Here is a 27,949-nt window from a genome sequence, read left to right as displayed (position 1 = left end):
GTCTTTGGGGTCACGACTAATACAAAAAAGCCTAAACAGCTTTTGGCAGTCACTGGGTCTGGGCAGTAGAGGAGCATTGAGCTCAGACTTGCACACTGCTGGAAGGATCTATTACACTGAAAAAATTAGGAGAAGGCACAGTGTGACCAGACTGCTGTCTGAAAGGGAAGAGTGCTAAGAGGACTGAGAGCAGGTAGGTGGCCCTCAAAATGAAGGCTGGATAAGTAAATGTAGAAATGAATTGCAAAAGCCTATCCTCTGTAAGTCTGCAGCTGGGAGCGCAATCTGCATGAATACAATGTCTACCATCACTGTTTATATCAGAAAGATGTCAGGTGCTTAACATTGCAATAGAAAAGCTAATGTGTAAATGCATGAGACATGAAGAGATGTTTCTATTTTCCTATCCAAAGACTGAGCTTGAAGCTTAAAAGTGCTTGTAAGTCACGAATGTGGTATCTGATTTCAGTTTCTAAAATTACAGTGCATGCAGGGTTTGCTATCATATTAATAATTCAGACATACATTAAAACTTACAGGACATGATTTAATTACAAAGAGGACAGAATTGATGTTGCTGCATGAAATCACTTAAGCAAGGCATGTAGGCTTCTCAGTTTGAATTTCATAGCTTTAAATCTGGCAAGCTCATCATAGCAGTATGGTCAGAGCTGTGAGGTTGTTGGGTGATGACTAAGTTTAGAAGGAGGTATCAAATCAATATGTGACCTAAGATTCAAGAAGCTGCATAGAGGGAGTGGGTTGTATTTTGGCAGAGAACTGGATTTCTTTTTACATTAAATGAATTCACAGGGCTACAGTTCACAATGTACAAATCCTCCTAACACTGAGCACATACGGTGCATCTCTCTTGCATTTAAAGATTGAAAAAACAAAGCAAAATGCTGTATTCAGTGTAGTTAGTAGCTTAAATAGACAAAGACCAGCAGACTCATTACAACATACATATTACATGTAGGCTAAGTATTTCTTACATGTTTTGAATACCGAACATATAAACAAATCCACTGGGAGGCTCAAATAGTACCACTAACACTTGGACACTAAAAGACATGTCATCAGACTCAGTTTTGTGTTAGAAAGTGACTTCAGCTGTGCATCTTGTGCACTCAGCTGCAGTCAGTGATGTGTAGAAAAGTGCAGTGAGGGACATTTGAGAAGCTACCAGATGCCATTTCCAGAATATGTAGTCAGCGGTGCAGTCATCTGCAGTAGGTGTCACATGCGCTCCTACGTATTGGGTGCAGTCTAGTTGTCTGCTGTTTCTCAAATTTCTCAAGAGTCTTCTTTACAAATTTCTATATGTTTGAGACTCCATTTCATGTTGGTAACATAGAAAGAGATCATTTCAGTATTGTAAGCAAAAGAAATACATAGATGTCATTACATAATAAAAAAACAATCATCATAAATATATCAGTGCTATTTTTACCACTTTTAATTAAAATGAAGAACATAATAATGAATAAGTACAGTAGTGAAGTATACAGGAAAACATGAGGCAACAACAACCAATACTTTTCTGTAGCAGTGGCCCAGCATTTCAGATAGTCCATCTCCAATTTCAGCGGTGGCGGCTTGTTATCTTGCCTGCAGTGACAGCCAGCCTGCCTACATACTGGTTATATGTAATGATTTTTTGAAGCATGTTTTTTTTTCTTTTGTTTATTTTTTTTTAAGTAACAACATTTAATGAAATGCAGCCTGCAGCACAAATCCGTGAATCTCTGGGACAGTGACTAAGACAGATTTATTCTGGAATGCATTGATAATAAAAAAAATGTCTAGAATATCCCCTCCCCCACAAGTCAAAATAAAAAAAAAAACAGATGCAAGCCGCAGCAAAACAGTAAATGATAAGAGCTAGCACAGCAACAACTATTAAGTGGAAGAGAAGATGAGAGCGTTGCCTTTTGCAAGATGTCTCCTTTTTCGTGCTGTTTTCCCTTTACCATATGTGTTGTTCATTCTCAAAACAGACCAAGTGCCAAGATCACTGCTGGAGCCCAGAACCTTTTTAACATATGCTAGAGCATGTGCACAACTATAAATAAAACAGTTATTTGTGGAAATGTTAATGTGGAGATTATTTGACATCCAAATCAGTCAGTCTCTCAAAAGATCATCTCAATAGATCACCCATATCCACCACACACCAGCTTTCAATTCACCCAGCCTAACAACCTTCAAATGATTAGAGGAGTTCATATAGGTTCAAGCACACATGCTTTCTGAATGCCTGAATTTCTGTAAGACCAACATTGAACAAGCAGGATAACAAAGCAAGCATAAATTTAAGAATTACATGAGCAACATTTCAAAGTCATGAGCATTTTGGTTATGTCTGTTTCTTCATTAGTAGAGTGTGACACAGGAACTAAACCATGTTTTAAACACTAAAAACTGTTCAAACACATCCTGAACCAGGGGTAACATATACATACACACACACACACACACACACACATATATGTATATATATATATATACATATATATGTGAACAAGACTTACCTCTTCACATCAACGTTATCTTCTAAAAATCCATGTTGAGCTACAAAGTAATGACAATAATATTATTTACCCATAAGTAACCACACCCACTGTGAATCTCTGTCCAATGAGGAAGTTAAGACGTCTTAACATGACTCTTTGGTTCAAATTTTACAAGAACAAAAAATAGTAATGGCATAAATCCATATGCATGACCTTTTAGAACTGTGACGAATGCTAATTTGTAAAGTGTTGTGTTGCACCTGATGTTCTAAAAAAAAAACAACCCCAAAACAACAAAGAAACTTTTAACTTTTGAGCATCTGAAACAATGTTTCAGTCAAGATGGAAAAACAATTTTCCTTTATAGCTTCATCTCTTCAGCTTTCAAACACTTACGGAGCTAAAAAAAAAAGGTGATGTATTGACCACGGTGGTGTGACTCTGAGCCAGTGAAACCCTTGTTGCTCAAGAAATCTCACTAAATGTAGTACTATGGAAAACTTTGATGTATATTTTCACACACACACACCAAATTAATTATCCTCAAATCATTTTGCGGCATTACACAGTCATAAGCATATATCCTAAGCAATTAAATATAAAGAATTTCCTTTGAATTTCATTTGATCCTTGTCACCGACTTCGTCCAGAATTGTACAGAAGATCCCAGAACTCTTCTAAGAACAGTAAAATGTTTAAAAATGTTTGCAGTATAATGTCTGTAAAATTATAAATTTTACACTGGCATGTAAGTTATTGTCATTAACTGGGTGATCATATAATTATTGCTGTACAGTGTGCAGCATTATCAATCTAATTCCAAATCTTCTCCATGTTTATATGAGGTTTCATTGAGCACCTCGGTTAATTAACAAATGTATGCAAAGGAATCCTGAGACACAGAATAATCCCATGTTAAGTCTGACATTCACTGTAAATGACGTTGGCTGAACGGGTGCTGATGATCACTTTGTGCCACTGGAAAAGTAATTAGAGCAGTCTGCTTCAAAAGCACTACATTACTCTATTAAAACTTTTAAATGGCGTCTGCTTAAATTTTCAAAAAGAAAACAATCCCAAAATTAAAAGACTAACACCTCAAACTCTGACACAAATGTCTTATATCAGGGATTTGATTTGAGCCACACTTGTACAGTAGATTTTAGATTTCCTATTCTGTCTTTTAGTGCAGAGCCTTCTGAATCAGCAGAGCTCAAGAGAAAACCAAGATGTCGAAGAAGTCAAAGGTGACCGATCAGACTGCCACTGGGCAGGCGGGTAAGTAAAGAAGCCAGTCAACGGTTAGTATTGCAACCTTGTCACCCTGTACGTTCTATTATTGCAGTGACACACAAGAACAGGATCCTCCTCACAGACAGCAAACAACTAAACTTTATTAAAACTAAAGAGCTGTGTGACACTGCATTCAAGAATAATTAAGACAAGAAAGCAACAGGTAAAAATGACATGCCAAATGGTACTTAAAGAATAAAATTACAATAAAATGTGTAATATGAAGGCCATCACCAACAACTTAAAAAGAAGATAAACAATACAGCTGCCTATTTTCTTCAGTGGAAGCAGTCGATACAAGATCCCTGCAAGATATCGAGATTTTGTGTGGCAATGAGAAAACAGATGCTATTTTTCTTCTTTTTTTCTGTCTAAGAAGAGAAGTCATTTTTCAGTCACTAGCTTCTCCACTCGAATGAAGATGTCGATCAAAGAAATGATCAGCGGCATCACTGACAACACAAGAGAAGATGCAAACAAGCTCTCATCATGTTTAAAAAAGATTTCTTCATGACCAAAGACAAAGAATACTCAGGATTCATCTGAGAAGCAATGCTGGCAATGCAACCGTTGGGGACATGGAAGATCAAAGCAAGATCATCGAAGATTAATTCAACACACACTTGAAGCTGCCACAAATAAAGAGGGAGCTGAAAATGAAATTGTGTCTCTGTTTGATAGAAGACAAAATGAAGGCTTATTTGAAATCATCTTTCCACAAATTGCTTTTCTATTTATACATAATTTCTCTCAAGCACTGCACAAGAAACATCCTGAGATGTCTACCATGAGAAAATGCGTAAGAAAGTGTGAAGCTATGTCTAATCATCAGTTGTACAGTACAGCATTTACATGCTTGCTGTAACAACACATTGCTAACCTCTGTCTTATTTTTTGTCTGTGACTAATGATTTGATGTGCAATGTGTCTCTAAATATTTGGGTCTGCTCAAGTCTGTCTGTTTGTGCTTTTGATTCCTGGGAATATACTGTATATTGTGGTGTTTTATGTCTATTATATGTTATAATCCTGTCGAAGTTCCAACCCAACATGGTGCTTTTGTCAGGATTAATATTTACCTGTCCTGTTCCCTCTCCCACTTTCACATTACGTGTTAAGTTGGCGGTTCTGAAAAAAAGGTTCTGAGGGAGTTCACCCAGACGACAAAGGTATGCGAGCGAAAGACAAAAAACAAAACAGAAAAAATCGAATTACCTGAACGATTCATCTTTGTAAATGCATGATTCCATGATGGGTGAGTTGCATGTATGATATGATCTTCATCATTCATTGAAAGGTGTCATCCAGAATGGATGATATGACTTTCAGTGTCACAACAGATGCATTTCATTGTGACATTTTCAAACCCCTCATATGAATAGTGTCTGCAGGCTGTTGCTAGAGGGCACTGCGGTTGATTGCCATCTGTTGACTGTAGCTTGTAATTTCAAGAAAAAAAAAATGCCACTTTTAAAGATGTATTCAAATGCAAAGTAACCTTGTACAATATGCTGGCACAGTTCAGTCTAAATAAGTGAACTTGCTCTACAGGAATGGCATAATGTCTCCTAAAATCTATCTAATGCAACTTGGCACCTGTCACATTAGATAGATTTTTGCACTTTCTAAGGACCCTTAAAAAGTGCAAATTTCATCAAGCTTTAATATAATTACATTGTAATTACTTTTAAACTGCAAATGGCGTGCATTTGGTATAAGTAGAAAGATTACCAGTAAATTATATCTGAGTACTTTCCTCTAATTTGGACCATTCTGTACCCTCTTAAATATTTTGACCTTTGTATTCCTGCTCAACTGTGAAATGTCAAGGTAACCAGCTAAAATGACAGTTCTCAGTATCATTTAATGTCTTATACACGACAGACAAAAGCACTGGGTAACAACCTTTAATCTATCTTTGAATTTAAGAGTTTTAATCCCATTGCTAGAGGAATATAAAATCACGCACCTGCAGTCCACCTTTACAATGAGTGGAAGAGAAAGACCTACTGTAATACTGTATGGCACAACACTGTAACAAAAGAGTTCATGAAATTTCTTCAGCTCTGCTATAGACCATGTAAAGATGCAGATTTACAAACCTCCTCTGGTGTTAACTTCAGCACAAAAACTGTGCAACAGGAGACTGACGGCATGGTTTCCTATAGCCAAGTAGCTCCAATAGGTGTAAATATGTAAGTGGCCTGGGACTTTTGGGCCTTTAATGTATTATTTCATTACTCAGTCTAAGGTATAAAATAAATAAATAAAAATAAAACTCATATTCTACCGCAAATCTCACAATTTATACACTGTGACTAGTGCAATGGCGTTTAGTGGCCTGTTCTACTCAGCAGACCTGACCAACTCTGACCCTGACTCTTAAGAAACTTTGCAGTACCAAAACAGCTAACAAGTTTTACATCGATAAGAACAATGAGTCACTTATTCTGCTGCAGTATTTAGTGATGTCGTGGTGATGTCATGTAATATAGTTTAAATGCAACCCTAGTAACAACACCAATTTTACACTAAATTAAATCCAAATTTCAAAGTGTACTCAGTTGTACTACAATCATCCTCACTCAATCTTCCTATAACCTCTAGTATGACATCTTAATTAATCCAATAATAGCACAACAAATCCTTTCTCATAGTTGTGTTTAAAGTTGCACATATTTATTTGTACTTATTTTGCATGTGAAACCAGACATTAATGACTCAATCTTCAGATCACAGGTGTGAGAATCGGCCTGTCAAATCGGCCCGCTGGACAGCTTTAGAAAATATGAAGCAGGCCAACATTTGTGGGCCTTTAACTGTATTTTTTATAGGTTTTACAGCTTTTCCTGATGATAAAGACCTCCCCCACAGCCAGTCATGCTACACCAAAGTAGTTAAGTAATAAATAAACAATTACATTTCAAAATAGTTTTCAGTAAAAAGAAACACTGAGATGTGCTATTGAAATTGCACTTCTTGATCTTATTTTAAGATATCTAAGAGATTAAATGTGTAGTTAAACATCTTTAAACATCTCTACACTGCAAATTAAACAAAAATAAACCAAAATGTTTTTTCATCAGAGCTTTTTCACAAGATAAAACGTATGCAAAGCCATTTTCCTGTGAGACACAGGGGGATTTAACAATAAATTAACAAATAATTTGGAGGATTAGAGAGCATTTTCCAGGGTGTTTTTTAGTTGAGGTTTTAAAAAAATAAACATAAACAAAAAATGCACTATAGAGTTTAACTACAGTAGGACAGTATCAAATAAAAACAGTTCAGCACTACTTATCTACAAATGAAAAAGAAAATACATTATTCAGTCCTGTCAGTCTAATCTGACGAAAAGGTTGAAACTGTACTGTTGAGAACACAAACATCTGACAAAAATAAGAACAAACTGGAGAGTGAGCAGGTTTTGACAGTCTACCTGAATAGACTCATTATTCATTCATATCATTCATTCTTTTGTACAGTTGTTTGCTGAGGAAAGCCAAGTGTATGAAACATCATTCAAATAACAAGAGCCTTATGAGACACAAAGACACAAAAAGGGAAAAATATTCATTTAAAAAAAGAGAAAAAAAGAAACAAGGTAAAAGGAGAACGACATTAACGAGATAAATGCATTATCCTCCTGCATTCATTTGCAGGGTGTAAGGGTGCACGGTATAACTACTTAAGTTTTAAAAGTAGATTTTGTTTTAAAAAAAAATGAAGTGGAATCTCTTTTATGAGTTTGTTTTCCAGCTTTTAAGCAAACACTGAGGGACAAAGACTCTAACAACAGATGGTACAGTTATTATCATTATTACTAATTCATTCCAAAAACAGGTTCATTGTAAGTGATGAAGATGCAAAAAACACACAAAAGGAAAATTTATTCTGTCGCATCTGTGTTTGGTAGACAATTCAAACAAAACAGGGACATTTCCACTGCGACGGTAGTGCAAATTTTCAATGAAGGCAATCATTTAAGTAAAAAAAAACAAGATATCAGGGATGTGATGTTGAGAAAAGTAGATGTAAGACAACTCAGATATAATATACAGTGGAACCCTGACTTACGAATACCCCATTTAACGAAAAATTCAAGTTACGAAGGAACTTAACAGCAATATTTCTGCCCGTGTTACGGCAAAATGCCCGCGTAACAAAATCCGCTGGCTCTGATTGGCTGAGCCCACAATGCCTACAATGCCCACAATGCCTTCCCAATCATGTGACAACCCCCTTGGCTTTCGTACTTGCGCTTCCGTCGTTGCAGTTAGCAATTAGCCTATAGCCTATCTTTCACTCAAAAGGTGCGATGGGGGCTTCGACTTACGAAAATTTTTGACTTACGAAAGACCCTGTTTTTAATCAAGAACATACGTCTTGTTCAATCTACGTCAGAATGACAGAACTGAATTAAACCTTTTCGTACCACATTTATGCTAATTATTTTTAAATGTTATCTGCAAATTGACCTATGATATCAATGCTTGGCTTTCATGTCATTCTAATCACTGTCTTATTTTGAAAAGCTGATCAACATTTTCATGCACACATGTTGTTTTTATTGTTGCATCATCCTAAAAATTCCACAGTGTGAACATCCAGCTTGCTAACAGCAGCAACACCAGTGTAACGTTATCATCACCGTGCAGCATACAAACCATATATACTATTCAGTAACCCCTGCTGCAAGCAATTTAACTTATTTAATTTAACTAACTAATTTAACAGTGTGCTTCAGACTGCAAAATGCTGGGTGGGGCATTCTGCTCTCACAATCTTTAATAAAAATATAAATATTTTGTAGCTAATATTCTGCCTATTGCAGGTCTTTCACGCAAGGTGAAAATAATTAAAGACCAGGGATCCCTGGGCCAGCTTTATCCTTGTGAACAGCAATCAGTGATGAAGTCTTCGATATTGCTGAGGGTTAGTTCATATGAATACTCTAATAGTACAGCACATATATGTAGATCCATGTCTGATTCTGTTGACACATATTTTAAAATACAGAATGCATGAGCTAACCTCAACCTTTTTGTTCAGTTTTATCTTTTCTCATACTCACAAATTTAGAATAAACTGTGCTGAGAATAATACAACTAAATCTGTAAGTGTTTTAGTAAATTATAAATGTGTTTTTTTAAGATTATGTATGCATTAAATTGAAATAGACTGAGAAGAAAAAACTCTTAATCACAATCACAAGCATAACCTATTCCACATGACCAAAGTGCTGATTTTATGCTAAAAGACTGACTTTATTGTTATAATAGCACCAACTATGATCTTACTGGGCTTGAGACTCACACAAATATTTGTCTGAGACTCAAGCCCATAAATATGGCACATGCTAATATCACTAAACACTACACACTTACTACTACAACTACTTCAAATGCCCATAGGTTTGTTAAATTGTTATAGGCAACTCTGTCTTCTTTCACAAAGTTACTTAAAAAACCTAATTAAATATCTCAGTTATACATTCACTGTAATTAACGGTTTATGATTGTTCACCTTTCTCTATGTAAGTGGCTTTTATCCTACTTAAACAGCACTAGGAATTGGATAAACTGCGGGAGCAAGTTCAACAAACCTTCAGCAATATGAAACTATCCTAGCTGATAGCTGACATATTTCATTCCCAAATAAGCTGACTGTTAAAGTATTATTCCTTCCCTTAGAATAAGCACCTGCAGTTTGTAAAGAAAAAGGGGTAGATAATCTTATAAAATGCAGCTTTTCTTAGCCATTTTGTCATGCAGCAGTTGAAATTTGAGCGTGTATTGTGGCATTTTAACATCAGAATATGCATTCTCTTCACACATACTTGATTCATACGTCAGAATGTGACTGTGTTTGCAATTGACCCTGACCTCTTTTTTTTCTGGTCTGGGTTTTTAATTTCTTTAAATGTGCTGGTTATTTTTTTGATCAAAATATGACTGTTTTTTAGACTTATAGAGTTGCTTTTTTAACATTTTAAGTGATCTATTATCCTCAGTCTGGATCACACAAATTTGTATATATCTGGTCTGCTTTGAAATATTAGGGTTGCCTAATTGCCTAATATGCCTTGATTTGGTTAGGCATCAGGAAGAAGTCAAAAGTGCCTGGTGTCATGATAACACAGTTTATGGAGGAACTTCCAGAGGGAATGACAACTCCAGATTTCACCCGCAAACCGATTGCTCTAACTATTCAAGAGGGTAAGTCTCATATCATGTCTCAAATGCTTCACAATACAATACAAAAAACTGTGCTGCACACTGACCTACACCTTAAACCTACACAAGTATTACTGACAAATACTGGGAAGTCCTAATTGTTCTGGTGATGTAATTAAACTGAAGTCACTAACAAAAGTATCTATTAAACAGATGACAAAGATAAATTCCAGTGAAACTTTTTAGATGCATGTGATCATGTTTGTGATCAGGTTTTTGAGAAGCTCTTAATCCAGTTTTGAAGAAAAGGGGTATTGCGTGTTCTTATCTGGGTTACTGAATGCTATTGACCACTGCGGTTTTATGTACTGGGAGGGTTTTTTTTTTTTTAGTTGAATAAAAACACATGACATACTACACTATGTCACTGTCAGTAACTACAAGACCAAATCATCATCCCTACACCACCATGCTTGCCAGTTTGTATGAGGCGTTTATGCTGAAATGCCTTGTTTGGATTTTGCCAGACATGGTGTTGTGCATTATGGCCAAACATCTCCTGTAATATTGGGTTGAAATAAATATCATAAAAATGAAGAAAACTAGGAAAAGCCTCAAACCTATCATTTCTGCACACTCAGTGGCAGTGGCAACAGAAATCATTTTAGAATTTCTTAATTTAATGTATTAACATGATCTGGAACATTTGTAACTGGAACATTTCCATTTACTAAGTTATTTTTTCAATACTAAACAATCCTCAACTTTTTCTATTATAGGTAAATTTGCGTTCTTTAAAGCCATAATAGTAGGAACCCCAACCCCTACTGTGACATGGAGTAGAGCAAATGGAGAAATACTTTTTCATCCTTCTGTGTGCCTACAAAAATATGATGAGGCAACCCACGAACACACCATTGAGGTAAGCTCCACAATAGCACTTTCAAGGTACAAGTGATTGTGAGCTGAAATAAATAACAACACTTAATATGCAGTCAAACATAATAAAAATGACATCAGCTCTGTGCTTCATTAGTTCCCTAAAGTTTCTCCAGAAGATGCTGACACCTACAAGTGTTTTGCAACAAATGAATATGGAAGGGCTGTTTGCACTGTTGTTTTAAATGTTATTGAAGGTAAGACTTTTATTCTCTGAAATACTGTCTCTTTCAGATGTGTTAAAGCTGAATTACATATCTTCATGAGCAACTGGTATCTTTATGATGAATTAAAAACAAAACTAATAAATAAATAACTATGTTTACTGTTCACAGTTGGATTTTCCAAGACCAAAGAACTCCAAAAGGCACAAGTCGAAGGTAAGAGCTCATAAACACTTGGTGTTGTATGACCTTGAAATGTTTTCTTAGAAGCATTTAGTGTTTCCTTCACTAAATGGTTCTTCCTGTTAAAAGGGAGTTTTTTTTCTTCCCACTGTCGCCAAAGTGCTTGCTCAATAGAGCAGCGGTAGGCAACTCCAGGCCTCGAGTGCCGGTGTCCTGGAGGTTTTAGATGTGTCCACGATCCATCACAGCTGATTTAAAGGGCTAAATGACTCCTCAGCATTTCTTGAAGTTCTCCAGAGGTCTGGTAATGAACTAATCATTTGATTCAGGTGTGTTAACCCAGGGTGGGATCTAAAACCTGCAAGACACCGGCACTCGAGGCCTGGAGTTGCCTACCCCTGCAATAGAGGGTCATATGATTGTTGGGTTTTTCTCTGTATGTATTATTGTAGGGCAGGGGTCCTGCAGGTTTTAGATCTCACCCTGGGTCAACACACCTGAATCAAATGATTAGTTTATTACCAGGCCTCTCGAGAACTTCAAGACAGAGGAGGTAATTTAGCAATTTGAATCAGCTGTGTTGGATCAAGGACACTGAAGGAAATTGCCGTCCCGGGTTTCCTCCGTGGCGTGAGCGATAAGCAGAGTTTTGTCCTTTCCTTATAAGATTCCTAATTATTTAAAGTAACACTCAGGTATGCCGTTCAGCTGGGTTAGTTACGATATCGGGAGCAGTTAGGAGAACAAAGTGATACAGAAACTGTTCAGATTGCTTTCCCAGAATCAACTCAAAGGTTTATTTGATACACAGCAGTTTATATAGAGAAAAAAAGGTTCGTGTGTCAGCTTTCCCAGTTCAAACCGGTACAGACTAAATAAGGAAACGTCTTCCTGCCTTCTGAGCAAAGTATCCCTTGTGTAGTTTATCAGTTCAGCTATAATTTATGATCATCCCAGCAAAATACACTCCTAGACATAAAATACAGAGTTCTTTCATTAGTGAATTCTGAAACAAACCACCTAGCCTTTAACGAGCCTTTTCCAGGAGATAAAGAAAAAGGGAGGATGGGAGTAAGGAAGTGGTCTCATCTCTGTGGTGTTTTTGACCTTGGGGTACCAGCTTGTGAGTCTTACACATTAATTCTTGGGTCACAGAGAAAGAGAAAAACAACTAGTAGATGGGCCTTATTGAGTAACAGTTTTCCTGTATAAAACAATATCCTGTAAATGCTAACCGTGGTATCAAAATATCATAACAGACACATCTAAAACCTGCAGGACACCGGCACTCGAGGTCTGGAGTTGCCCACCCCTGTGTTAGGGTGTACCTTACTATATAAAGGGCCTTGAGGGAACTGTTGTTGTGATTTGGCACTGTATAAATAAAACTGAATTGAATTGTTTGTTATCAGACCAGGACAAGTTATGCATTACTGCGCTTCTGAAATATTTTCTAGAAAATAAGCAAACTGCATTACAACCAAACTATAAATGTAATTCAGAAAACATCTATTAGATTTTACAGAAGACATTTGGGGAACCTGGCAAGATAAGTTAAATGGATATTGATGGGCTTTCTTTAAATCTACCAATATTTAGATAGAGTGGTTCACTTTTTCTCCTACACAATTTGCCCATTAATTTTAATTGCAAGCTGACATTTTACTTAGTGATTTGAATTATTTGGAAAAATCTGTCTGTCACATCAGCACAGTTTCACTATGCACTGCCACTTAAGACATCAGTGACTCTTTTTCTGAAAATATTAACCTCAGCCCCCAGACGCTTGCCATTATGAAGCTATGCTGTGGTTTAGTTTCTAGAGCCTCCTTTGGTCAGAGCCTCCCACATTTATGATATTTCTATATTGACTGACAAATTTGTGTTTTAAGTTTGTTTTTTTATGGTTCCACAGATACAGTTGACTTCAGAAAGACACTAAAAAAACGGTGAGCTTTTTTATAGCTTGTGAACTATTCTTACTTTTTGTATTCTTTACAGCTGTGAATTCTAACTTAATGCTGCTTGTCAATACAGTAATCCAGATGGAACACGTGAGCAGAAGCCAATGGAGACAGAGGAGAAGGTCTGGGAAATTCTGCTCAGTGCAGACAAGAAAGACTATGAGCGTATCTGTGCTGACTATGGTATCACAAACTTCCGTGGCATGCTAAAGAAACTTAATGAAATGAAAAAAGAACGAGAAGAGGAGGTCGCAGAGGTACAGAACTCTGGCATTCTTTTATTTAATCAAAAGCCTCTCCAACAAAACTGCTTTTATTCAGAGAGGCCTATAATGTTTTCTTTAAATTTGCTGTATTGTATACTGTCGCTTGACCATTTTTTATAATTTTTGATATATCTCTGCCATAGTTTGTCACACATATCAGCAGTTTAAAGCCTATTGAGGTCACAGATGATGATTATGCAACAATTGAGTTGGATATGGACCTCAAGGATCCTAGCAGTAAACTGTACCTGTACAAGGTAAGAAATTAACTGCTCATTACGTTTTGTCTTGCTTCTTTCTTTTTAAACGTATTATCAAAATGTTAATACATCTTTAAATTCTGCAGGATGGTGTCATGGTTCCATTTTCCAAAGATGAGGCTGATGAGCAGAAACATAGTTTGAAACAAGTTGGCAAAAAATACATATTCAAAATCAAAAAACTAGGAGTAGAAGATGCTGGACTCTACTCAGTGGATGTTGAGGGTGTCAATGTGTTCTCCACTGATTTTAAAGGTCTGTCTTTAATCCAGGTATTAAGATTAGATAAGGTTTAGGTCTATTCAGCTTCTTTTATTGTTACTTATACAATTGTTAACCATAAATCGTGTTTTTCCATTTGATTGAAATGTACTCATAGCTTAAATTAATGTAACTCATTAAGTTCGGGCAGCTCTGATGAAAGAGTTCTTGAACAGGGTAAGCAGTTTAGATAATGGATTGCGTTTTTCTCTGATTCTTTTGTGTCTTTTTAAAACCTTTCAGTAACTCCAGTCGAATTTGCTGTCAAAATACAAGAAGTCAAGGCAGAAGAACGAGAGGACGCCCTCTTTCAATGTGTCCTAACTGCACCCATGAACGAGATCAAATGGTATGGCAAAAGTGCTCTGCTGTCAAATAGTGAAAAACATGAAATTACTATATCTGAGGATAAGCTCATCCACAAATTGATTGTGCGGGACTGCATGCCTTTGGATGCCGGTATCTATGCTGCTGTGGCAGGAATAAAATCTTGCAACGCTTGGCTTATAGTTGAAGGTGAGAATTATGTACACACACACACACACACACACACACACACACACACACACACACACATGTATATATATATAGATATATATAATTTAAAAAAAATCACAAAATTCACATTAAAAAATTGAATATTCCAAAATTTTTCCAAAACCAGCTGCAAGTTACAAATATATCTGATATATTTTTCATAGCTGACAAAGATCCTGCAAGTAAGGGCAAAAAGGTGGCTCGGAAAACCACCATGGCTGGAGGTAGCAACGAAGAGGAGCTGTTGAAAATAGCAAAGGAGCAGCAAGAAAAATATCAGAAAGAATTGGAAGAAAAACTGGAACTTGCAAAGAAAGCCCAAGCCGAGAAAGAAGCCGCTGGAGCAGCAGCCCAAGAGGATGAAGAAGCAGCTAAAAAGGCAGCTGCTGAAGCCAAAGCTAAAGCTAAGGCTGCGGCAAGAGCTAAAAGGGCAGCAGCTGGTAAAGACGGAGCTCCAAGGAAAAGTGCGAAAAAAGGAGCCGGTGCTGGAAGTGGCGCGGCCTCTGCTGATGGAACTGTTGGTGCCGAGGGTGCTGCTGGTGTTGGTGGGGCTGCCGGTGCTGATGGAACTGTTGGTGCCGGGGGTGCTGCTGGTGTTGGTGGGGCTGCCGGTGCTGGTGGTGCTGATGGAACTGTTGGTGCCGGGGGTGCTGGTGGTGCTGTTGGTGCCGGGGGTGCAGCTGGTGCTGGCGGGACAGGTGGTCCTGGTGGTGCTGCTGCAGTTGCAGGTGCTGGTGGTACCAGTGGTATTGGTGCAGGAAGTGCAGGGGGTGCAGGCAATGGAGTTGATGGTGGTGCCAGTGCTGGTGGACAAGAAGGTGGACATGGAGCTGCAGCCATTGGAAAAGGTGGAGCTCAAGGCGCAGCTGGAGTAGGAGTCGGTGGCGGTGAAGGAGAAGATGAATATGATTCATTTGAAGATTCTGATGAAGAATTTGAGGGGGAGTGGGGAGAAGAAGGATGTGTAGAAGGAGGAGGAGAGGAAGGAGAAGGAGGAGAGGGAGGAGAAGGGGGTGTAGGAGGAGAGGGGGGAGGTAAAGGAGGGAAACGCAGAAAACGTGTGAGAGCTGGTCCTCTGGTTCCAGATACAGTAATAGGTAAGTTGTTAATACTGTACTGCACTACACACAGAATTATATAATAAAAAAAAGAGTTGACCATTTTTATTCTCTTTCAATTTATTTAATTTGTATTGTATTACACAACTTTTCATTTACGCTGTTAATATTACTAGCAGTCTATTCTGTATAAAAGTGCTATAAAATAATTAGAAATATAAATGATGAGGAAACCACAAATCAATGAGGAGACTTGTGGTTTCCTGTGAAAAAGAAAAACACTGAAAAAAGGTAAATGTGGCATTTGAAGAACCTTTTATTGGTAAGCAATGTAAAGGTTGCATGCTGTAGTTTATTGACAAATAAGTCATTGGGAATGAAAATCGCTATCATTATACCTGTAGGGAATTCTAAATACTTCAGTTTAGATTCAGGTGCGTAAGCTGTAGCTGATATCTTACAAAGTTTTTCAGTACTCTGCTATGTCAACTGCAAAATTAAGCCCCACGAAGTGGATTAAAAATAATAATAATAATAACAAATTCCAGAACTCAGTAAGTAAGAGAACACTGGGATGTTAAACAAGCTAAAGGGTTAAGTTTACTGCTTCTTGACAATCCAACATTCAAATATAATGTCATTTAATGAGTCATCTGTAGTGCAACCATGTATTTACAGATCACATGGTTTTCAGTCCAGAAACAATGAAAACCTCTAGTTAATAAATTAGAAAAAAACTGTTGTATATTATGCCTGCTTTTCTTTGTTTTTGTGTCTCGTCTTGAAAACTAGCATATATGTTTTTTACATTTTAAACTCTCTTTTAAAGCTTTCACATATATGGAAAGTGATCTGTATTTGTGTTTTATGTGTATTGTGCTTTCATGTTTGTTTTTATGCTGTATAAATGTCATGTTTGAATCATTTGAGGTCTTCTATTTAGTAGGCAAATAGGAAAGATTATTAAAACCCAAACAACTTCACATATCTAATCATGAACTGTCCACTTTTTGAAGCACTAGAAAATTTAAAAAGGATCAGCACTTTTATCACATGTATTACTGCTTTTGGTTATTTCATCTATTTATTTTTCACATATACCAAGAAATACTATTCAACTTAGAGATCACCTTTTCCACCACTCTGTTGTACCGATTGCTGTTTGTTTTTATTATCTATGTAAATATTTGTTATTATTACTGACTTTATCAATGTTATTTGTAAGGCTTAACCAACAGCAAATGAGAAATACTGGATTGATGGTATTTATGGTGATGTTCCTTAAACTTGAAAAGCAAAAAACTGAGAAGCAAGAGATACCAATGGTGATAATGGCACTGGACCATCAGCAGGCAGTGATGAATCTCCTGAAAATGGTGAGGGTGCAGATGATGATGAGCCAGCAGCAGCTGGCAAACGTTCAGGCAGTGCACAGCAAGGCTGACTGTTTGACGAGACACTTTGTGGTAAGATTACAGGTGCTATATTAACTGCTGCATGGGAAGCAATCTCACTTCTGGACGACTCTGTGAAGTCATATGATGAGCTGATGACATTTCCAGTGGCTTGGGACTTAATAGAAGTGTGTGATCATTAAGAAGAGCAGATTTAATGTCTAATTGGATAAATTACCTCCTACAATGATTACAGGTCAGGACAAGTGGATTTAACTTTGAACATGCATTTATTTAGGAAACATCAATTAAATTTGATACACTAATGCTTTTTTAGCTTAATTGTCCCAGAATTGTTAAAACTACTTCACATATTTTTTAGGTAACAGAACACCATTACTTATATAATTTTAATTTTTTTTTTTGACCTACAGGTGGATTAGCTGCCAACAATTTGTTTATTTGCGTCTACATGTGTCTTTTTATGTATTTGAAGGTTGGGTGTGGTGTGTGTATGTGATTTTTATGCATCTGTGCTTTCTGTGCTTTCTGTGTTAACAATCTTGCTTTTCATTTTAAAAGTTAATTCAGGATGAATCAGTGCTTTGGAGTAATTTATTTTTTAACTGGTCACTTAAATACTTTGTGTAGTTGCACTCTTACGTAACTGGAAGATGGAAGACAACTTGGACTGACCTTGGAGGATGACTATGTCCTAAACCAGATTCATGGGTGTGTTTTTTTTTTTTCCATATTTCACTTGATGCTGAATTTATGCCAGCAAAAACGACATACTCCTTCACTGACCAAGAAGGTCAATCCCAAGTGGGACATCTTAATAGTAAATCTTTCTTTTTTCCAAGACTAATTAAGTGAACAGATACAAATGGATGACTCTGTGAAGACATTCCTGAGCTGTGCCAAGAGTTGGCTTGAGCTGACGAAGACCAATGCCATATGAGACAAGCTACAAATTTTAAAAAAAATAAAAAGATCTTCATCAAGTAATTTTTTTCCCCAAAAACCCACTCTTATTGCATCATTTACCAACTTGGATTAAACAGCTACTACAAATCTGAAATTTCTGTCATAAAAACTTATTTTTTATAAGTAAAAAATAAAATAGGTAAGTATGTCCACAATTGCATTCCTGCATGCATGAATGGAAATCTTCAAATCACTAAAATTCTAAATGTACAATTACAAAAATGAAATAAAAGAAACTGTATTTGCAATTACTAACTTAATGTTTGATAAATCTTCAGACCCAGGAGTTCACTTTCATGCTGGGCTTTCTGACTGCAAAGCCATTATTGGAGAAGCGGCAGAGCTGGAGTGTAAAGTGAGCAGTGAAGACTGTGTGGGAGTCTGGTACAAAGATGGGGAAGAGGTAAGCTCATGGTCTTAAATCTGTTCATGTTGCATTTAGACTTTATCTGCATGGGTTTCCTCTGCGTACTCTGGCTTCACCCCACTATCTAAAGACATTGTATTTTGGCCATGGATGACAGGCAGATATTATTATAGAACAAAGCGCTATATCAGGGGTCTCAAACTCGAGTCCCACAACACTGTATATTGACATGAAGAAATATAATGCAATTTGACCCTTGAAGTTACTTTTTTGTTAGGATTTGTTTGTTGCTGAATGCAATGTTAAAATAGTCTCTCCAAAAAGTTGATTCTGTTCATCTGGATGTAGCATTTTGTGGGAGAAACGTTTCGTCACTCATCCAAGTGACTTCTTCAGTCTCAGCTGAATGCAGGTTTCCCGAATCTTATAAACATTTGCATAATGCCTGAAACCAGCCCACTGAAGGAACAATGGGCTGGGATGTCAATTCCTTAATCTTAATTATGCAAATTCTCATGACCATTGATCAACAACCACTGACCAAAACCCACTGATCAATAACCACTGATCAATGGCCATGAGTACCATTCACAGAGAGTTGGGGAATGGCTGCAATCACAGCATTGTAAGATGGCGAAAGATGTACCCTTAGGCCCCCTCCTCAATTTAGAGATGGTCTTTCCCTTTTCACATAAATGGCCTCCTTGACTCCACGCTCAAACCAGCGTTCCTCCCTGTCCAAGATGTGTACATCCTCATCCTTGAAAGAGTGGAGCAGTTGAGACGCATTTTTTCTAAACACCGGGTCTCTGTGGCTTTTAAGCCCCAAAACACGCTGCGCCAAAAACTGGTCCACCCCAAGGATCAGGTCCCCCGACACAAACAGAGTAACATAGTGTATGCTGTTAAGTGCCAGGAGGATTGCCAGGATTTATACATTGGGGAAACCGAACAACCTCTGGCGAAGCGGATGGCACAACACAGAAGAGCTACATTGTCAGGCCAGGACTCTGCAGTCTATTCACACCTACAGGCCAGTGGACACTCTTTCAAGGATGAGGATGTACACATCCTAGACAGGGAGGAACGCTGGTTTGAGCGTGAAGTCAAGGAGGCCATTTATGTGAAAAGGAAAAGACCATCTCTGAATCGAGGAGGGGGCCTAAGGGTACATCTTTCGCCATCTTAAAATGCTGTGATTGCAGCCATTCCCCAACTCTCTGTGAATGGTATTCGTGGCCATTGATCAGTGGTTATTGATCAGTGGTTATTGATCAGTGGGTTTTGGTCAGTGGTTGTTGATCAATGGTCATGAGAATTTGCATAATTAAGATTAAGGAATTGACCTCCCAGCCCATTGTTCCTTCAGTGGGCTGGTTTCAGTCATTATGCAAATGTTTATAAGATTGGGGAAACCTGCAGTCAGCTGAGACTGAAGAAGTCACTTGGATGAGTGACGAAACGTTTCTCCCACAAAGCGCTACGTCCAGATGAACAGAATCAACTTTTTGGAGATTTACTTTCCTGGATGATTGAGAATGCATCGAAATGTTAAAATAGGTTATTTAAAAAGCACAACATGGTTTAATATGAGCAGACAGTACAAACATGTTGAGGGATTGCCTGTGTTCAGTGAAAGTTATTTTTAAAAGAAAACAATTTTCACTTGCAATCAAAAACTAATTTGTACACTTATGTCTGCATTTTTATTTTGTTATTATTCCAGATTAAGTCATCTGAGGGGTTAACTATTTCAAAGGATGGAACATTTCACAGACTGAAAATTCATAAAGTCACAGAAGAATTTGCAGGGAAATATAAATTTGAAGCAGACGGGCGTAAGACAGAGGCTGAGATTGCTGTTGAAGGTAAAAACATTAGTATTGCAATAGCTATTTTCTTGCTCACAAGGTCTGCATCATTCATTAAGCAGAGTGTTTAGTTCATGATGAAAAATAATTTTTAAGAGCAGTGCAAAATAAGTTTATTTATTGTACATACAGTAACTACAAAGCATAACAGTGCTTGAAATATGTTTTTGTTTTTTTATGACTCATTCTAGATCCACCACGATTTAATGCTGAAGATCTGGAAGCATTCAAAACTCCTGTCACTGTGAAAAAAGGACACAAAGCTACATTCAACTTGGCTTTTATTGGACGGGAACCTATAAAAATTCAGTGGTACCGTGAGGGTGAAGAGCTTTCGGAGGAGGCAAACATCAAGATAGAGCATTCAGAGGGGTCTAGCCGTCTACTGCTATTGAAGCTTCAGCGTAAAGATAGTGGTGAAATCAAGATTAAACTCAAAAATGAGTTTGGCACTATGGAGGCTCTCAGCCAACTTGTTGTACTGGGTGTGTATAGCACTTTTGCATAAGACACTGGATTTAATACACTTAAAAATCTTGGTTCTGCACAGATGAATATTCTGTATTGTACTTTCTCTTCAAACAGATAAACCTACTCCTCCAATGGGACCTCTAGAGATTGTTGAAGCCTCCTCCTCTGCAGTTGAATTCAAGTGGAGACCCCCAAAAGACAGTGGTGGCTGCAAGATATTAAACTATATCCTTGAACGACAACAAGTTGGCCGTAACACCTGGAAGAAGTTGGGGCCAATTGGTCCTGAGGCCAAGTACAGGGACACGGATGTAGACCATGGCCGAAGGTATTGCTATCGCCTCAGAGTGGAGACTGAAATGGGCATCAGTGAACTGATGGAAACAGAGGACATTCAAGCTGGTACAAAAGGTGAACTAAGATAACAATTATTTAAATGCCATCTTCTCAAAATACCACTGTATTAACGATCTGGTCATCAACATTCAAAAGGCAAATCTTACAGGTAAAAAAAGAAAACCTTTTATTGAAAAACTCAGGTACTTGTTTTTTGTGTTTTTCCTCCAGTGCTTCACCATAAAATTGACTTTCCTCAATTTTCACAAATTGAAAATGGGAATGGTCTGCAGACAGCTGCGAGATAGGACACTCACTGTTTATTTTATTTTAAATAAACTATGCAAACTTACTTCAATGACAATAAATTGAACAACCTTATTTTCATTTTCCCATATACATTTTTTTTCTATTCAAATCTTTGTTGAATTAGGGAAAAAAACTGACAACTAAAAGTCAGGCAGAAGCTTTCATTAACAATGTAATAAATCTAGCTGTGTACATTTCAAGAGAATGAATGGAAACATTTTGCTGTGCTAATTTCTCATGTGGCAAGACTTCTAATTTAAGGTAGCTAAATAACTGAAGAGAATGCAAAGAATATCTTTTAATTCCAACTGACCACTATGGTTTCTAATGAAATAAAGTTATTGTTCAGCTTTTGTGTCATTCTCAGAGTTCCTCAAAAGTAGACAACCTTTTTTTTAATGAATCTTTAGACAAAAAAATATAAATGAAAAACATACTAGTCCCACTCTTTTCTGTATACAGCATACCCTGGACCTCCATCAGCACCCAAGGTTGTCAGTGCCTTCAAAGACTGTATCACTCTCTCCTGGTCTCCCCCTGCTGATACTGGAGGAACCAGTATTCTGGGATACAACCTTGAAAAACGCAAGAAGGGCAGCAACTTATGGGGCCCTGTCAATCCACCCAATGAGATGATTAGAGGTTTCTTATTCACAGCCAGTTTCTGTTTGTTTATGTTAGAATAACTTGACAGCACAACAGTGATGTCCTAATGATTTATTGCTGCAATTCAAATTTTTCCCTTACAGGGAAGCAATTTGCTGTGAAAGATGTAATTGAGGGCATGGAGTATGAATTCCGTGTGTCTGCGATCAATAACTCTGGAGCCGGTGAATTCAGCTCCCCTTCAGAATTCGTGTTTGCCAGAGACCCTAAAAGTAGGTGGAAACTGATACGGTTGGCATTTTTAGACTATATTTAGCTTTGTGTAAAAATAATGTTTGTCTTTGAATCATATTTTACAGAACCTCCTGGTAAAGTCAGTGACTTCAAAGTGACAGATTCCACTTACACAACCATCTCCTTGTCTTGGACAAAACCCAAGGACATTGAGGGGGTTGAAGATGAAGCAAAGGGATATTTTGTGGAGATCAGGCTTGCAGAAAACACAGAGTGGGATCGCTGTAATTTGAATGCAATAACCATGACGTCTTATACAGTAAAAGGCATGAAGTCAATGGCTATGTACTGGGTAAGAGTCATTGCTATCAATGAAGGAGGCCATGGAGAGCCACAGGAACTGGATAACTACCATATCTCTATGCCTCCTCCTGGTGAGAAAATTTCCAAATGTTATATTTAATGTCATGATTACAAAGCAACATAATAATGATAAATTCAGTAATTATTCTTTGTTTTGTTTCCACTAAGCAATGCTTGACTCAAGTTAAGTATATAGTTTCAATTACTTGAAATTACCAGAATTTTGCATACTTCAGAAATCTAATAACCAGCATAAAAGGTACAACCACAATATTTGGCAATACATACCAGATTAAAATCTGAGGTAGTTTCCTTGAGCATCAATGCACCCAGTGTCTCCACTGCTCATGGTACATTTGAATTGCTCCATGTATAAATATCATCTTCTGTGCCAAATTATTACCACCAAAGCCTACTTGCGAGATTTGTCTTCCTGTAACTTTTACCCAATATTAAATTTTGTTCTGACAAACTTTCATCCTGCTGTTTACATAGTGAGGCCCCGATTCACTGATGCCAAAATTAAGAGTTTTATGGTGGTGAGAGCAGGAAATTCAGCACGATTCAACATTAACTTTGAGGTAATAACTTGATTACTATATTTGTGACAACAGACATATAGGGATCTTATTTTATCTTCTTACAAACTAAGAAAATTACATCTTTGTATTCTTTCTAGGCCTCTCCTTGGCCAGATGTAATCTGGCTAAAAGATGGCGTGCCAGTGTCTAAAAAAGTGACCATCAGTAATGCAGAGGGTACATCCCAGATTCTCATTCCTTCTGCTGAGCGCTCAGATACTGGAGTCTATACAATCATTGTCAAGAACATTGTTGGGCAAGAAACAATCAGCATTGAAATTAGAGTCACAGGTGTGTTTGGTATAATCTTGTATTAATTGTAAAACTTCCATTTCATATGCTGTGGACAAAAGAAAAAACTAAACTTTCTTTATAACTCCAGATGAGCCCAAGCCTCCAGGTCCTGTGGAGTTAGATGAAAATGTGCATGGTACTGTGACTATTTCATGGACAGCATCTCCAGATGAGAAACGTGATGACAGGCTGCACTACATGGTGACCAAGCGTGATTCAAGCAAAAGAACATGGAACACCATTGCAGATCGAATCTTCAACAACAGATTCACAGCATGTAACATAATGCCAGGACGAGAATACCAGTTCAGAGTCTATGCAAAGAATGACATGGGCTCCTCCAAACCCTCTGAATCCCCCAAGTGGCTGATTCCTGCCAAAAAAGGTATGCACATGGTTATGCCTGTCCTTTTGGAAGACATGTTAGTTTGAAGAAGAACTGCAATTTTTAAGAGTACAGCTTTAAGAAAATCTAGTATTAAATATTAACAACTAAATGACTCTTTAGCTACAAAATAAAGTTTAACTGTTTGTGACCATATCTATTTTACTTAATTTGCACTGACACTGATGTCATAGGGCCGTGTGTGTGTCTCATATATATATATATATATATATATATATATATAAATAATGTGGACAATGGGTATGCATTGCTGTATTTATCTGTATTTGTTTTTATGACTTATCCACTGATATTTAAAACTTTAGAGTTTTAACCTTGTTTCCCTTTTGCTTTGCTGTATGATTATGACAAACTCTAGTACACGAACAGGACTAGTATCTCCTTTCATTTTCTAATAATTCTGTTGTAGAGCAGGGTGATATGGCCAAAAATATTTATCACGATAACGGTATAACTGACAATATAATTGATGCGAGACAAAATACAACTCCACAACATTACTAGCGCAAAAAGACAACCTTCCATTTATTTTCACTTAAACAAAAAGCTGGTTTTTATGTACATTAAAGCTTTATAAAAATGTAACAGTGCAAATGCAAATTCCTTGCTGAAAGTTTAACCAAAAGGCATTTCCAGTAGAAATGGGCTGACATATCCTGAGCATAACCATGTATAATATCCGCTGAAGTTAAAAAGAGGTGCTTTGCAACATTAAACTGCAGTGTGCAGTACGTATTTTCCGGACCATAAGGTGGACCGGAAAGGTGCATTATAAGGTGCATTAAGCAAAACAAAGCAGTCAGATAAATCAAACTTTATTAAACTCATTCTTCTTGCTTCCTCCACTGCTGTACCATTGATTCATTAATGTTGAATTCTCTGGCAGCTGCTCTATTCCCATGTTGTTGCAGTATATTAATGACTAACCTCGTATTGTGGATGGATTATCTCAGTTGTTCTCCTGACTGAAGTTTGGTCCGTTTACAGCAACCTGCCATGCGATTGCATTTGTCTCTAACTATCAGGAACCTTCACGTTAACTTTTATAAATGGAAAAGTGTTAGTGTTCGTCCTCCAGCTTCACTGTTTATGTTATGCTAACATAGCTGTGTCGCTAGCGATCACGTAGCACATCATTATATACCAGTTAGCCCAACTTCAGTAACCCTACAAACGTCACTGCTGTTTAGTTTCCTGTCGTCATTTATTTTGGAAGTGATAGTAGAGCTGTACGTTTGAATTTTTTCAGAAATCTCTCAGTCAGAACATGCAATATCATGCTTAGGTAACTAGCGAAACTAGCGAGCTAACTTCTGCTAGCTTCCTGCTAAAATCTAACTCCGTTAAATGTAATAAATTTTGTTTTCATGGATGCCGGGAAGTTAAACTTCATAGTTACACCTGGTAAAGCAGCAATGCTGATCGTTTTATTAAAGATGAAAGAATTTAGACAGTTTTTAAACTCTCAGTGATGCTGCAGTGTTCGTTTGACCTGAAGCATACGGAGTTTAGGACCCAGATTACTCACAGATTTAAGAGCATCTTAGTCCGACAGTAACAACGGCCACTTGCATGTTCTGCAAAAAAATGTGCTTTGTCGTGTATCTGACGGACAAACACCAAATCAGTTCCACATCACTGAAATTGCACCATTTTTACAAACCAAATCTGGTTCATCTGTTTCACTCAACAATCGGCCATGTGCGTATGAAAACAAAGGCACCTATCGTTGCCTAACATTATACCGGTATTACCGTGAATGGTATAATATGGCCCAGCCCTATTCTGTTGTAGCGCCATCATCAAGACAGTATTGACACATTTTCTAATGTTAGATGAATACAATTAGAATGCACTGCATGTTTCCTTTCTTCCAGAAAAGTTCACTGTGAAAATGCCAGAATCAAAGACGTGCAATCTGCTGTGTCCTCCCAAGTTCATTGTCCCACTGAAAACCCACACAGCTCCTGAAGGGTATGAATGCTATATGACTTGTGCTATAAAAGGGGATCCAACACCTCATGTCACATGGCTCCGCGACAGTGTCAGTCTGAATACAAACACTAACTACCTAATCTCCAACACCTGTGGAGTATGCTCTCTGCTCATATTGAGGGTTGGCTCGAAAGACACCGGGGAGTACAAGGTTGTTGCAGAAAACTCTTTGGGAAGGGCAGAGTCTGCAACTAAACTCACAGTCAGAGGTAAGCCTTTCAAAGAGACATTTTATGCCTTTCCTCATTTGCTGTCATAATGAGTGTAATATACTGATATAGATATAGATATATCTATATCAGTATATCAGATGTATATACTAGTATGATGTAAATCATCTCTTCATGTTTTAAATAATAAAGGAAAAATAATTCCTGTGGGCAAAATGCTCACTTCAGGCTCCTCTCACCAGTTTCAAACAGTTTCTTTCCAGAATGTGTTTATTTTTGCTTTACCTTTTCTTCACAGAATAATTGGACACACCGAAGATGGCAGACTTCCTTTATAATGCCAGCATAAATCAAGCTCATGATAATGCCACATTGTTTGCAGTTAAGTGAGAACTGTCATGAATGAAACCTTTGTTGTTTTTTAAATTATGCTAGTGATGCCTTCCTTATTTGATTCACAAATTCAAAACAAACATCATCTAAAGTTAAAGTAACAATAAAGCCTTAGGCCTGCAAAAATTGCTTAAATAAAAGTTACCAACATGTGTCTATTTTGATTTCAAGGGTATAGCAGTAATGAAATAAAATACTGAAATATAACTGTGAAAACTATATACAGTTTTTATCTCTGCACAGCACTGATTGTTATTAGATTAGTTGCTATTAGTCTGAAGGTGATGAAACAACTTACTTGTGTCTTAACAGATTTTTAGATGCAAGGATCTTTGGCTTGTATAGTAGGTGTTTGTAGAAGACCCCAGAATAAAACTAATATGAGAAAATATATGAACTGACAGGATATTTACATTACAATGACACTGCTGTCATAAAATGACATCAATATGAAAATTGTGTGAGTTTGATGTAAATAAACATTTCAAACAGCATCGTGACGTGAATTTTTAATGTGACCTGCAAGTCACTTTGACCTGAAAATAATAATAAAAATGTACCGGACAGATTTTTGTTACTATAGACTATTGTGGCCCTGGGTCAAGCCTCAGCATAGCAGACAAGTATTGAAATTCATGTGTGTTGTTCACATTCATGAAACTTTCTGAATAATAACTTATGTCCAGTGTTTCTTATATTACATTTTTAAGCATATTTTGAAAGGCTCAGCCATCATTCCAAGTTTAGAGTCAATAAGAACTAGAGGCTTAGGTAAACCCTGAGCCATACATAAATTCTGAATGCAGGGTGACACAGCTCAGTTTCAAATACTGAAATTAATATAAATGCTAAATCTGCTCATATTCATGCTCAGCCTAAACCTGCAATAAAATAACTGTCGCTCATTGGTACCCTAATTTTAGAATGAGGTTTATCTTGCTTTGTTTTGATGAACAAATAAAAATGTATTCCTTTTCTTATATGTTCAGATACATATCAGATAGCATACATGTAAGATCAGACAATGCCAAGGCGGCTCCACCAGTGGCACTACAACCCTCTGTATCAGATCCTATAAGACAGCACAGAAGCACCCTGCTGCCATTCTAAAGTTGACTTTCCAGTTTTGAGGATTATATTAGTGCCTTAATGCTGCAATTTATCTGCTGTCACCTTTTCAAGAACTTATAGGAATCCAATACCAGGGCTTAAGTCAGTAACCTCCAAGAACTATGGTAACAAACAAAAGTAAAAAACAGTGGTTAAAGGTTGTTCTGAGGGTCTTTGAAAGGCTTTACTGCATCTCAAAAAGAAAGCCCAGACTCAAGAATCATCTGAAACCTAGCTGACAACAGACAATGGAAATTGAAAATACGGTAAGTAAAATGACCAAGAACACTGTGATGATCGTGTCCACAAACACACAATTGAAAAACTCTAGTATTACTAATTATATTTCACAACCATATAAATCAGATACAGAATAAGGTTTAATGCTGCCAACTTATTTTCACATTTAAGATTTCTTGAGCTTTCTGTGTGATATGTGTCTTTG

The 27,949-nt window shown here is 37.2% G+C and overlaps 1 protein-coding gene across 2 annotated transcripts; it reads left to right on the top strand.

The window, feature by feature from the left end:
* igfn1.1 (immunoglobulin like and fibronectin type III domain containing 1, tandem duplicate 1) lies at positions 1-26,888 on the top strand. 2 transcript variants are annotated; one of them, XM_080301626.1, is made up of 24 exons: positions 1-193; positions 3,704-3,794; positions 9,908-10,027; positions 10,765-10,907; positions 11,022-11,121; positions 11,260-11,304; positions 13,187-13,220; positions 13,309-13,492; positions 13,645-13,758; positions 13,848-14,016; positions 14,266-14,538; positions 14,724-15,656; positions 18,277-18,401; positions 20,092-20,233; positions 20,428-20,721; positions 20,822-21,118; positions 21,815-21,994; positions 22,102-22,230; positions 22,318-22,626; positions 23,051-23,136; positions 23,235-23,427; positions 23,519-23,815; positions 25,714-26,040; positions 26,300-26,888. In XM_080301626.1, exons 2-24 carry the CDS (start codon positions 3,746-3,748, stop codon positions 26,302-26,304), a joined length of 4,548 nt encoding a protein of 1,515 aa, XP_080157752.1. In that variant the 5' UTR covers positions 1-193; positions 3,704-3,745; the 3' UTR covers positions 26,305-26,888. The 2 variants fall into 2 exon arrangements, with proteins under 2 accessions (XP_080157752.1, XP_080157753.1); XM_080301627.1 differs by lacking the exons at positions 1-193; positions 3,704-3,794 and adding an exon at positions 5,904-8,744.
* The last annotated feature ends 1,061 nt before the right edge of the window (positions 26,889-27,949 follow it).

The sequence above is a fragment of the Astatotilapia calliptera genome, chromosome 5 (assembly GCF_964374335.1).
Source record: "Astatotilapia calliptera chromosome 5, fAstCal68.1, whole genome shotgun sequence".
In the NCBI taxonomy this organism is placed as follows: Eukaryota; Metazoa; Chordata; class Actinopteri; order Cichliformes; family Cichlidae; genus Astatotilapia; species Astatotilapia calliptera.
This window is presented reverse-complemented; position numbering and strand designations above follow the sequence as displayed.